The 12,826-nt window shown below is 36.7% G+C and overlaps 2 protein-coding genes across 3 annotated transcripts; both read left to right on the forward strand.

Annotated features, from left to right (window-relative positions):
* The first annotated feature begins 3,919 nt into the window (after positions 1-3,919).
* On the forward strand, positions 3,920-5,913 carry LOC149388891 (transcription termination factor MTERF15, mitochondrial-like). Its single transcript, XM_089621890.1, has 2 exons — positions 3,920-5,295; positions 5,604-5,913. The coding sequence occupies exon 1, from the start codon at positions 4,128-4,130 to the stop codon at positions 5,280-5,282; it is 1,155 nt and encodes a 384-aa protein (XP_089478016.1). The 5' UTR covers positions 3,920-4,127; the 3' UTR covers positions 5,283-5,295; positions 5,604-5,913.
* Positions 5,914-7,774: 1,861 nt separating this feature from the next.
* Positions 7,775-12,744, forward strand: LOC149388892 (catalytics). 2 transcript variants are annotated; one of them, XM_089623443.1, is made up of 15 exons: positions 7,775-8,036; positions 8,125-8,197; positions 8,309-8,330; positions 8,429-8,507; positions 8,637-8,669; positions 9,036-9,184; positions 9,304-9,460; positions 9,722-9,962; positions 10,071-10,312; positions 10,485-10,748; positions 10,821-10,931; positions 11,348-11,572; positions 11,648-11,851; positions 11,921-12,097; positions 12,185-12,744. In XM_089623443.1, the coding sequence occupies exons 1-15, from the start codon at positions 7,794-7,796 to the stop codon at positions 12,386-12,388; spliced, it is 2,424 nt and encodes an 807-aa protein (XP_089479569.1). In that variant the 5' UTR covers positions 7,775-7,793; the 3' UTR covers positions 12,389-12,744. The 2 variants fall into 2 exon arrangements, with proteins under 2 accessions (XP_089479569.1, XP_089479570.1); XM_089623444.1 differs by lacking the exons at positions 7,775-8,036; positions 8,125-8,197; positions 8,309-8,330 and having other exon boundaries at positions 8,431-8,507; positions 8,629-8,669.
* The last annotated feature ends 82 nt before the right edge of the window (positions 12,745-12,826 follow it).

The raw sequence follows: 12,826 nt of genomic DNA on the forward strand, positions 1-12,826 counted from the left end.
AGAATCCTTCTTCAGTTCTTCAATTTCCTCAATTAGAAGAGATTGCTTGGTTTTTAGTTCTTCTATCTTTGATTTCTGTTTGAGGAAGGCATTAGATTCATCTGCCCGCTTAGCAAAAACAGTCTTGTAGGCCTCTAGTAAAACTTCATCACTGAGTTCATCTTCCACTTTCCTGAAAAAGACTTAACACTGCCCGACGATCCAATTTGGGACATGATAACTTTATAAGCATGAAGAATAAATTCATCACTAAGTTCGCCACTTCCAGCCGACTTGAAATCGTTAGAGCATTCAGAAGGAGCCAGGGCAGCTTTCCCTTTATTCTCCTCTAATTAAACTTCCCGAGAATCCCCACTCTGAGCCATGAAGGCAAGAAAGTTGTTCCCTCCATCTTCTCCTGCATCGCTTCCAGATTCGCTATCTTCATGTTCTCAAACTTGGTGGTGACAAGTTGGAGTCGAGAATTCTTTACTTTGTTAGTTCCCTCGTACGCGGTTTCTAGGATGTCCCATGCCTCCTTGGCGTTTTCACACGTGTTGAGCAATCTGAAAACATTTATGTCAACACCATTGTAGATGGCATTGAGAGTTTTTGAGTTAGATAGGGCAGCTTCGTCTTCTTTGAGACTCCATTCAATTTTAGACTTCTTCACATGGGTAACACCATCAGGAAAAAAAAGCGTTTTGGGAGCTTCTTATCCTGTGATAACAGATTTCCACGTTTTGTGATCAATGGACCTGATGAAGGCTCCCATCTTAGCCTTCCAGTAAGCATAGTTTTGTCCATCGAGAAGCGGAGCTCGAGAAATAGAGCATCATTCCCTGAAGGTACCTATCTCAAGCAACAACAGTAAGATCTGAACGAACCTCACCCAGAAACTTAGGGTGCCCACTCTGATACCACTTAAAAGTCCAGATCTACTGAAGTAGTTAACTCATTAAGAGTCTTTAAGAGATGTAATAACAACTGCAAAGACAACAAACAACAAATAGCAAGTAAACAAAGAAAAGTAAAATACACCAAGAATGGTAACCCAGTTCGGTTTCAAATGCCTACTCTAGGGGGATATGAATCCCGGTGAAAAGGTAACCATCATCGTAACAAGCCAAGAATCTTAAAAATCGGACACTAATTGAAAGAGTTATGATAGTTTCAAGTTTTGCAAGTTTTTCGTGTACGTCCCTTTGGCATTGAAGAGGTTTTATGAATTTTTTACAGGGATCGAAAACTAATTTACGCCTACTTATTCACGAAAATATGGTAACCATCATCCTAACAAGCCAAGAATCTTAAAAATCGGACATCATTTGAAAGAGTTATGGCAGTTTCAAATTTGGCAAATTTTTCGTGTACTAACTAACCCCTTTGGCTTTGAAGAGGGTCTTTGAATTTTTTTATAGGGATCGAAAACTAATTACTAGTCAATAGTATGAGTACAATAACGGAATACAAATGGATGATAACCTTCCACTATTCCTAACTCCAAACTATTCTAGATAGTCACTAATCTAGGCTCCCCTTAGACTTGAGCTCCCATCACTTTTCACCCTAACACTCTCTCAGTATATCAATGTATAACAACCAACATCAACCACTGTAAAAGGCTAGGTTTGTTCTCGTCGGAAAGAGACAAAACACTAGATAACAAAAGACACACCTTTTGTTCAAAAAGGTTTCGGCAACATAATTGTGTAACCCTAACCAAGGGTGAGACATTCTCTTTTATAAGAGACAAACAAAATGAATGTCCTCTGATCCGAAACAAATACAGATGGCGCACATCTATCGTGGCCAATTAAAAAGCTATCAGCGAAGCCACGTCGTATCCTGACATAGAGAAATAAATAATGTCATGTGGGATGCGATGAACAACATAAGGGACAAAAAGATTGCCTGAACCAAAATGTCAAACTCCATACAACAACAATATATATATATATATATATATATATATATATATATATATTAAGTTTTTATTGACACTAGAACTAGTCACACAATATTATTTTGTACTTTGGTTTATTTATGTATTTATTTAAACTTTTAGTGTTTAATTTATGAAACATGAAAATGATAGTCCTTAATCTTCATTTTCATGAGTATCAACACCTTTTCCTTAATTTTTTATTTTTATTTTTCGTTGACATATATTCATTTCTATTATTTTTCTATCATTTATTTTTATTGGATCATCACCATTTTCATCTTTCGAAATTATTGACATAACTTTATTTGATAACCCAATTTCTTGCTTTGAATAATTTGTAATGAAAAATAAAATTGTTAGCATATGAAGACTTAAAAAGAGAACGGAAAAATGTTCTCTCAAAATTTTCTTTCATTTTTTTCATAAGCAATTTTTTTTTACCTAATTTCTACGATTAATACTCAATTTATAGGTTATACAATAAGTGGAATTACGGTCATCCTAAGCACAAGTTGTCAGATTTCCGAGGTACCCGCAAGGTAAGTCACTCGGATTTCTTGAATTTGGGGGTTTTTTCATTTTTTTTCTTCTTAATTTCATGTTTTAATCCATGAATATGTTGATGAATTGATGATTATGAGGATGTATATGTTGATTTGAGATGAGTGCGATGATAAATTGATGATTATGATGATGAATATGTTGATGAATTGATGATTATGTGATGAATATGTTGATGAATAATTGATGATTATGATGGTGACTATGTTGATTTGAGATGAAGATGATGGTGAATTGATAATTATGATGATGATTACGATGATGAATATGTTGATTTGAGATGAAGATGATGATGAATTGATGATTATGATGATTAATATGTTGATGATTATGATGATTTAAAATGAACATGATGATGAATTGATGATTATGATGATGAAATATGACGTCTAATCTGGCACAGAAGTCTTGATAGCCCGTCGAAGGACGATCGAATGCAAGTAAATGCAAATTTTGCGGGTACATCATAGGCGGTGGTGGAATCACTCGTGTGAAAATCTATTTGGCAAACATGGACAAGAAAATAGTGAGAAGAGGTGCGAAAAAGGTCCTCATGAAGTACATGAGGAAATGCGAGAGTTACTCTACGTACGCTCTCAAAAGAAGAAGCAACGTGAGAGTTTAGGTGAGTCGATGCGAGCCGACCTCCGGAAAAGTCTAGGGGACTCTGACGAAGAAATGAAGGTCCCGATGGATCTTTGAGGTCCTCTGATCCAAGAAGATCGCACCCTGGAGTTAAGAGGTTGGCCAAAGCTGTCGACTAATTCTTCGTTCACGAGTGACGAGAGTCCAAGACACTCCGCCTTTAATTAATTACTAATTAGTGTTTTTATATTTTGTCAAACGTGTTGTAATCAAGGTTTGACTTTCAGTGGGAATCGACCGGAAATTTTGAACTTTATGGAACTATATGTTGAATTTTATCTTGGTTTGAACTTTGTGTTTTATATTTTATCGTACGTGTTGTAATAAAAGTTTGACTTTTCGCAGAAACCGACCGGAAACTTTGAACTTTATGTTGAATTTTATCTTGGTTTGAACTTTGAGCTTTATCTTTGTTTGATTTTAAAGTATGATGAACTATGAAAAGTATGTTTAGTTTTGCAAAATATGAAAATTATGTTTATTTTTGCAACATATTTGTCCGAATATCCTTCGGTTTCCTCTACAGTAAGCAACTTTCTGCCGGTACTGATTTTTTTTTTTTTTTGTCTGAATACTCCTTGATTTCTCTTTCGTAAACAATTTACTTATTTTGGAAGTTCTGCTATAATAACGATAATGGTGAGGCGAACCTTGGTTTTAATTTATTTAAATTCATTATATAACATTTGCATATAAACCCCTTGTCATAAAAACTCTTACATTAAAAATCTATTTAAAATCATATGTTTGTCTGTACCGTTTACCATTAGAATTCGGATTTGGACTTTGGAGGGAGCATATAAAATATTCTGTGCTTAATCCCTGATTTAGACAGAAGGGTTATATAATGTAAAATTGTACTGTTCTTCTATTTCTCTTCTCTATTTTCTAGTAGATTTTGAGGGCACCACCTAATCTTTCTCTCTTTTCCGTTACTTGGATCAAGCACTTCAATCTCTCTGAAGCCGAGTTCATCAAGCGTCGAAGCTCAGTGATGTTTGGTGTTATTCTATTCAGAAGGCTCCGCAATTCCGCAGCCTTTAATGGAGTTTCTCTCTCGATCTCGAAATCAAGACCCATCATTCGGTTTCTCAATTCAGAGAGCGACCAGCTCCAAAAGGTTCAATCTTTTACCGTCTCTTACTTAGTGAGCTCTTGTGGGTTGTCTCCCGAAGCCGCCATTGTCGCTTCCAAGAAGGTATGCCTACGAAACCCTAAAACGTCCGACTCTGTTCTCGCATTCCTTAGAGACCACGGGTTCTCAAATACCCAGATTTCGGATTTGGTTCGGAGGTTCCCAGGATGCCTCTTGTCGGATCCCACGAAGAATTTTTTGCCAAAGCTCGAGTTTTTCTACTCAAAAGGGATATCGAAGGAGACCATGGCAGAAGTTCTGTCCAAAGATGCTACCATTTTGAGAAGAAGCTTGACTAATTACATTGTTCCGACTTTCGACCTTATTAAAACGGTCTGCGCATCTGATGAACAAGTAGTCGCTGTTCTGAGTCATCAGTGGGTCTCATATGGAAAACATTGGGAAAATGTGCCGTCTAATATTAGTCTTCTGAAAAGTTTCGGGCTCAGTGATTCGAAAATTGGTTCTGCATTGATCATGTTTTTGCAAGTTATGATTGCTAAACCCGAAAAAATCAAGGACGCTGTGGACAAGGTCAGTGAAATGGGTTTCGATCCTCGTAAAAACACGTTCATGTACGCGGTGCAGACCTTTTCAGTGCCGTGCTACGAGAAGAGATGGAGAGAGAATTTCAAGGTTTACGAAAAGTGGGGTTGGTCTGAATCCGATATTTTGTGCGCATTTAAGTACTACCCGAATTGTATGCTTTATTCAGAGGAGAGGATCAATAAACCAATGGATTATATGGTAAATGTGATGGGACATCCGACAAAAGAGATCGCGAGAATCCCTGTGATTCTAAGCTACAGCCTCGAGAAGAGAATACGGCCAAGATGTTCGGTTGTCAGAGTTCTATTGAGGAAGGGATTGTTAGAGAGAGGCGATTTCAAGCTTTATGCTTTGGTAAAGGTCAAGGAAAAGACATTCTTGGCCAAGTATGTGAGCAAGTATGAGAAGGAAGTGCCTCTGTTGATGAGTGTGTATCAAGGCAAACTTCAAGTTGATGACGCTTAGATGCTTTTGCAATGTGTGTGTGTGTGTGTGTGTGTTTTTTTTTTTTTTAGTTTTATGTTTTCCTTTTTCTTAAAAAAATTGATGAATTGCAGGTACAATTTGGATCTCCTTTCATGAGGTTGTAATGTGCTTTATTTTAGTTTTTTAGTATTCACCTATACACTACATTATAGCTTCCAATTTTATATTTAAGGGGAAATGAAGAAAGTAGGGATTAGAACATGATTATGGAGTGTTGATTCACAGCTTCATATCTGGCATCAACAATACATTTACATTTTTCTTAGCTGATGAGTGAAACTCTTCTATTGAACTTTTCAGTAATCTCCCAATCAGATCATAATGCAACAATTGGAGAAGAACAGAGGGTTTTTTTTTTCCCTCTCCGAGGCTTATAATTATTGAGGTAAGATCTTGAAGGCTATTGGGCATTTTTTTTCCCGCTCTGAGGCTTAAAAGTATTGAGGTAAAGATCTTGAAGGCTTAAAGATCTAATGTCCTCAATCTCCTTCAAAGAGTATGAAACATTGTTGAAGAGAAGAAAAAAAAAGGGGCTGAGTATCTTAGAAATGCAGTGTATCCAAAATTACCGACCTTTTTGGATTATTAAAAGTGTACAATATCAATCAAGTGGTATTATATTAGTGTTCAAGAATTTATAAGAGTTTGAGTTGATTGAGCTGTAATCTATTATCCTATTTGGGTTCTGCAAAATAAAGCCTTGCAAACATTGAAAAGATAAAATAAAAAAATTCACCCAAAGCAATAATAATTTATGGCATAGCTATCTCAGCTTTCAATCAAATAAAGGATCAAAGCTTACAGGAACTGTTTTTTTTTTAAATTTTATTTTATAAATTATTAATTACGTTCTACATGCAAAGTTATTTTATTCATGCGAGGCTGACCATCGAATCCTCAAGTGTATATAAAGAGCACGTACAAAATAATATGGACGTTTTGACCAGGTTAATTAGAGTCAAAACAAAATAGACTGGAAGCCATTAAAATGAAAAATGGATAGCTCATCAGAGCTGATCCTTCTAAGCATAATGAAGAGAAGATAAGTAGGCATGTCAAAGATTAGTGAAACTAAAAAAATGATTATATCATAATTCAAATAGCCATATGATAATATGTGCTTGACAGTTACCTCAATAAAAATTAAGTTATGAATGATTATACAAATAATCACCCACTTAAATGAAACATGGAGTAGTTACAAAATTATGGACATGGACCTGATCACCTTATAGTCTTCAAACTCGCATTTAAAAAAGACAATTACAGTATCATAAAAACCTTAAAACGACGCTTTCAGCAAAATCGCACGCTAGAAATCTCACATATAACACAATACCCTCAATTGATTTCTATTTCTCTTTTCATTGATTGTCTGTATTTAGAAATAATATTGCCTAGAATTTCTAAGTGATCGACATATATTGTGCTCACAATTTAGCTTTTTTCACTATACAATCGTTGTAACATATTTGTATGTAAACAACGAGTAAAAGTGTTTAACATTAGACTATCATATTTGTAAATATATATATATATATATATATATATATATATATATATATATAAAGTTTTTATTGAGACTAGAACTAATTGCACAATTGTATTTTGTTCTTTGGTTTATTAATTTATGTATTCCTCCTTATTTATTTAAACTTTTAGTGTTTAATTTATGAAACATGAAAAATGATAGTCCTCTGTTTTCATTTTCATAAGTATCAACATTTTTTCTTTAATTTTTTTATTTTTGTTTTTCATCGACATATATTTATTTCTATTATTTTTCTATCATTTTTTTTATCGGATCATCGCAATTTCCATCTTTCGAAACTATTGACATAATTATATTTGATAACCCAATTTCAAACTTTGCTTTTAATAATTTGTAATGAAAAATAAAATTGTTAGCATATGAAGACTTAAAAAGAGAACGGAAAAATGTTTTCTCAAATTTTTCTTTCATTTTTTCATATGCAATTTTTACCTAATTACTACGATTAATACTCGATTCATAAGTTATGCAATAAAGTGGAATTTGTGCTAAATTTCAGTTTGGGATCTATTTAGAAACTTTAAAATTGCATAATAGTCAATATTTTATTAATTATAATTAATTAATTACTGATTTTATTGACTGATTAATTATAATTAATTAAACGCTGATCATTTAACAAATAATAAATTTGATGTGGCTATTACATATTAATTTCAAATTTGTATCTTGACATATGACTCATTCAAATCTCTTACATTAAAATTCTAGTAAAAGAAAAAAAAAAGAGAGTTCAAACTTAAACAAGACGCGCTAGAGTAAAGTGACATAGGCGGTAACTATTTGGTACATCGTACATGTAGATAGTAAAGGCAAGCGGTTAAGGTACACGTGTCAATCACTTGTCATGCCTCGTCATAGCCCCTTTACTCTACACATGGCATTCTCTCAATCATTTCACACGCGCTCACACACACTTCTTCAACACTTTCTTTATCATGATTCTTCTCACAAGACTTGCATTCCCACCCTCTCTCCCTTTCTTCTTCGTCTCCAATATCCACCGATTCCACGCCGCTCCATATCCGACCGTTCGTTCTCTCCGGCGAATCTACGCTCCGACCGTTCCGGCCATGGCGGCTCCACATTCCGACCTGGCTTCTCCCTCTTCATCGCACAGGCACACCAACCGCCTCGCCGCCGAGCACAGCCCGTATCTTCTTCAGCACGCTCACAATCCTGTAAGCCTAGTCCGAGAATAAAACGAACTGGTTGGTTTGGATTTCGAAAAAAATTAGGTTTAGCATTTAGAATGCTGTTGTTGTGAAGGTCGATTGGTATCCATGGGGCGAGGAAGCTTTCTCGGAAGCTCGGAGGAGAGGCGTTCCGATCTTCTTGTCGAGTAAGCTCACTTCTGTTGTTGTGAATTGACGTGTTTGAGCAATGGATTACCATTTGCTTGTTATTCTGATTAATTACTTATGTTTTTTTTTTTTGGATTCTCATTGGAAAGTCGGATACAGCACCTGTCATTGGTGAGTTTCGAGTTTTAAGTATGGAATTTTGGATTTTGAGATGTTTTGTAATCATGGAGATGAAAGATTCATTCGCTGACTTAAATTCCTTGTTTTAGGTGTCATGTTATGGAGGTCGAGTCTTTTGAGAGTGAAGAGGTTGCTAAATTGATGAACGATTGGTTTGTTAGCATCAAGGTGAGGATTGTGGTTATGTGTGCTTAAGTGGCTAGATTTTCATTGGATGAACGAGTCTTGATATTGTTTTCTCTCTTTTTTTTTTTAATTTTTTTTTTTGTATATTATCTTAACATGTCAGTGAAACAGGTGGATCGTGAGGAAAGACCAGATGTGGATAAGGTAAATGATACTTCTTTCTCGTAAAGGTCTGAGCTTCCATGAGGTGGTTTTCCTCAAGTTGGCATTGGGGAAATTAAAAGGAAAAATTAAATTCATTTTTGGATATGATAAAAAGGAGTTTGGATATAGTTTACAAGTAGATTTTGACTTGATTCGTTGTGTCCGCGTATTTAATACTTAATTGTTCTTAAGAATTATACTTCAAAAACTTGCTTTTTGGGGTTAGGAGAAATAGTTAAAAGTTTAGTTACAAGTAAGTATTTTACTTGAATTTGTGTTTTCTGGTAGGTGATTCCTTATACTTGATTTTTTATAATCCTGTTTATGATGGTGTATTTTAGATGATAAAAGTTGTATTCTTTACAGGTATACATGACGTATGTTCAAGCTTTATATGGTGGTGGAGGCTGGCCGCTCAGTGTTTTCCTTTCCCCTGATTTAAAACCTCTGATGGGTGGTACGTACTTTCCCCCCGAAGATAAGTATGGAAGACCTGGATTTAGAACAATACTCAGGTGAGATCATGTAAACAAATAAATAATCTCTCTCTTTTAGCTATACCCTGCTGCTCCGAGATTGCAAATTCTCACAACATGGTTCTTATATGAACTCTGCATCATAATTACGTTATCAGGAAGGTAAGAGACGCTTGGGATGGTAAAAGAGATGCTCTTGTTAAGAGCGGAGCTTATGCAATCGAGCAGCTAAAAGAGGCGCTCTCGGCAAGTGCCAGCTCAAGTAAATTGCCCGATATGATTTCACAAAACGCACTGCGTCGCTGCGCTGATCAAGTAAGATTGCTGTCGTACTTGGTAACTTTTGTCTTGGAGACATGTTTGTGATAAGTGATACTTTTTCCTCAACTATGTTGTCTCAATTTTCTAAAATGGGCACTTGATGTCTCGTTTGCTTCTGAACAGACAATGTTAACATAATTTATTCACAAGGAAAAATAACAATATTACTGCTTTTTAACTTTTTTAATTCGAAACCTATTCCTCCACAAGTTACATAATACTTACAAGCACTTTCTCAACTTGTATTTCTCATAGCTTTCTCAAAGTTATGATCCAGAACATGGCGGATTTGGATCAGCCCCGAAGTTTCCCAGACCAGTTGAGGTCCAACTCATGCTTTATTTCACCAAGAAGTTGGAGGAAACTGGGAAGAAAGAGGAAGCGAGTAAGGATTTAAAAATGGTTTTCTTTACCCTGCAATGTATGGCAAGAGGGGGAATCCATGATCACATCGGAGGTGGCTTTCACAGATATAGCGTGGACGAGTGCTGGCATGGTTAGTTTTTACTGCTGATTCGGCGTTGATTTTACTAAGATCGAAGATCGCGTATTTCCTATGCTTATAAGCCCGTTGAGACCTTCAGTTTTACCTTACTTCATGCAGTTCCACACTTTGAAAAGATGCTATATGATCAAGGGCAACTGGCTAATGTCTACTTGGATTCATTTGCCATTACCAAGGATGTATTTTATTCATCTATTTCAAGAGATATTCTTGATTACTTGAGAAGAGACATGATTGGCCCAGAGGGTGAAATATTTTCAGCAGAGGATGCTGATAGTGCCGAATTTGAGGGTACTACAAAGAAAAGGGAAGGAGCTTTCTACGTCTGGACTGTCAAAGAGGTGAAATATATATACCTGAAATCTTTCATCACTCGGCATTGATATAGATTTTAATTCTAAGCTGTTTACGAGAATGAAGTTTAGGAAGATAAAACTTGGCTAAACTCGTCATCTACCTTTCAGGAATCTCATTCCTCGTCCTAATATAGATTTTTTCGTTTGGTGCTTATAGATTGAAGAATTGCTTGGAGAACATGCAACTTTTTTCAAGGAACACTATTACATAAAGTCCGAAGGTAACTGTGACCTTTCCCAAATGAGTGATCCCCATAAAGAATTTGAGGAAAAGAATGTGTTGATTGAAAGGAAAAGCCCTTCCGAGATGGCGTCGAATTTCGGTATGCGTCTCGAGGATTATGTTGATGTTCTTGGTAAATGCAGACAAAAACTTTTTAATTCAAGGTTAAAGCGACCGAAGCCACACTTGGATGACAAGGTATCAGCACTATCCTTATATTTAGAGAAGAAAGAGATATTTGCGCTGCATGCACTTGACTTATTTCTGTAGGTAATTGTAGCGTGGAATGGACTTGCAATCTCATCTTTTGCAAGAGCTTCAAAAATTTTAAAGAGTGAACCCAAGGACGTTAAATTTCAATTTCCCGTTGTTGGATGTGATGTAAGTTCTCCCATACCCGCCTATCGTTTGCGTTTTTGGCTGAGAGCCTCGCATTGTCTTTTACTTAATTATGTTAAAGCCATGAAATTTTTGCAAGGCATGCACATTCGTCATGACTCATGTTGCTTGTTTTCCTCTTTAATTTAAAGTTGTTTGCTGTTTATTATACGTGGGCATGTCTGTCTGTGAAGGCTGAACACTTCTAAACGAAGAAAAAAAACACACTAAGATTTCCTTTTCTCAACGTATGGATTAATTTGTATGCAAGGCGCTCAGTTTATCGTTAAAACTTTTGTCAAGGAAACAAACATTAGGATCTGTGGCTTAAGATTTTAGAGTCCTTAAGCAAGAGGACATGCTTCTTTTGAGATCTATGGAGTTAAATACTTATATTTGCATCTTCCCTTATCTTACAGCCAAAAGAGTACATGGAGGTCGCAGAGAAGGCCGCATCTTTTGTCAAGAGGAATCTTTACGACGAGCAAACGCGTAGATTACATCACAGCTTTAGGAATGGCCCGGCAAAAGCTCCCGGGTTTCTGGACGACTATGCTTTCCTTATTTCAAGCCTCATCGATGTTTACGAATTCGGCGGCAATATAAACTGGCTTGTTTGGGCAACCGAACTGCAAGCCACTCAGGCAATACTCGACTTCTGTGCAAATGGAAGCATTTAAATGAAGTTTCTGTGCTAACGCGGTGAAAACAAATTGCAGGACGAGTTGTTCCTCGATAAGGAAGGAGGAGGGTATTTCAATACCCCGGGCGAAGATCCTTCTGTTCTCCTCCGCGTGAAGGAGGACCATGACGGGGCCGAACCTTCTGGAAACTCTGTCTCTGCCATCAATCTCGTGAGATTGGCTTCCATGGTCGGCGGTGATAAGTCTGATCGCTACAGGCTTGTCGCAGAGCATCTCTTGGTTTGTTCTCTACTTTCGTTTTCTTTCTTTTTCCCCTTTTCCAATTTCTAATTTATCCGTCCCAAACAGGCTGTTTTCGAGACGAGACTGAAAGAGATGGGTGTGGCAGTGCCGTTGATGTGCTGTGCGGCGGACATGCTTTCTGTGGCTTCGAGGAAGCAAGTTGTGCTGGTTGGCCGTAATCCTTCTTCGGACTTCGAAGACATGTTGGCCGCGGCTCATTCGATGTATGATCCAAACAAAACGGTGAGTAATTGAAGATCATTGTTTACGATCCAAATCCAAATCGAAAATCCGGTTTTGGGTTCTCACTGGGTGATAATTACATTACAGGTCATTCATGTCGATCCTTGCTGTGCGGAAGAGATGAGATTCTGGGAAGAGAACAACGGTAACGTCGCTCAGATGGCCAAGAACAATGTCTCCGCGGACAAAGTGGTAGCTCTTGTTTGCCAGAATTTCACTTGCCTGGCTCCAGTTTCTGATCCTGTGTCTCTGGTTGCACTGCTCTCACAGAGATCCTCGTCTTTCTCCTGACCACTTTACCGTTAAGCTTTGGGCGTTAAATATGTATGTAGGTTTTATAAGAAACTTTTCTCTCCCTCTCAATGCTTCGCCGTGACTAAGAAGAGCATGTGTAGTTTGTTTATTTCTGAATAGATTAATAAGCTATGTGTATGTATTATGCCGAACGTGCCTTTTTGTGGATTATAGGAAAATGTAGCAATATATGGCACATCAATAAATATTGAGAATTCAAGTGATACTCTCCATCTATACATACACCGCAGTGAGAGGGTCGTAGGTTTTGTTTCTGTGGTTTTTATCTGTAATAATCTTTTTTACACGCTCGGGCACATAATTTATAAAAGAAACGTTATAGTTTGTGTTGACTCATACGTCAAAAGAGCCATGTTTTGGTCTCATCTTATTAACTTTTCCAAACTATTGTGCACAGAGTCTTTCCCTGGCCAG

This window comes from Urtica dioica, chromosome 8 (genome assembly GCF_054948205.1).
Source record: "Urtica dioica subsp. dioica isolate 48M chromosome 8, U.dioica_male_clone48M_v1_H2, whole genome shotgun sequence".
In the NCBI taxonomy this organism is placed as follows: Eukaryota; Viridiplantae; Streptophyta; class Magnoliopsida; order Rosales; family Urticaceae; genus Urtica; species Urtica dioica.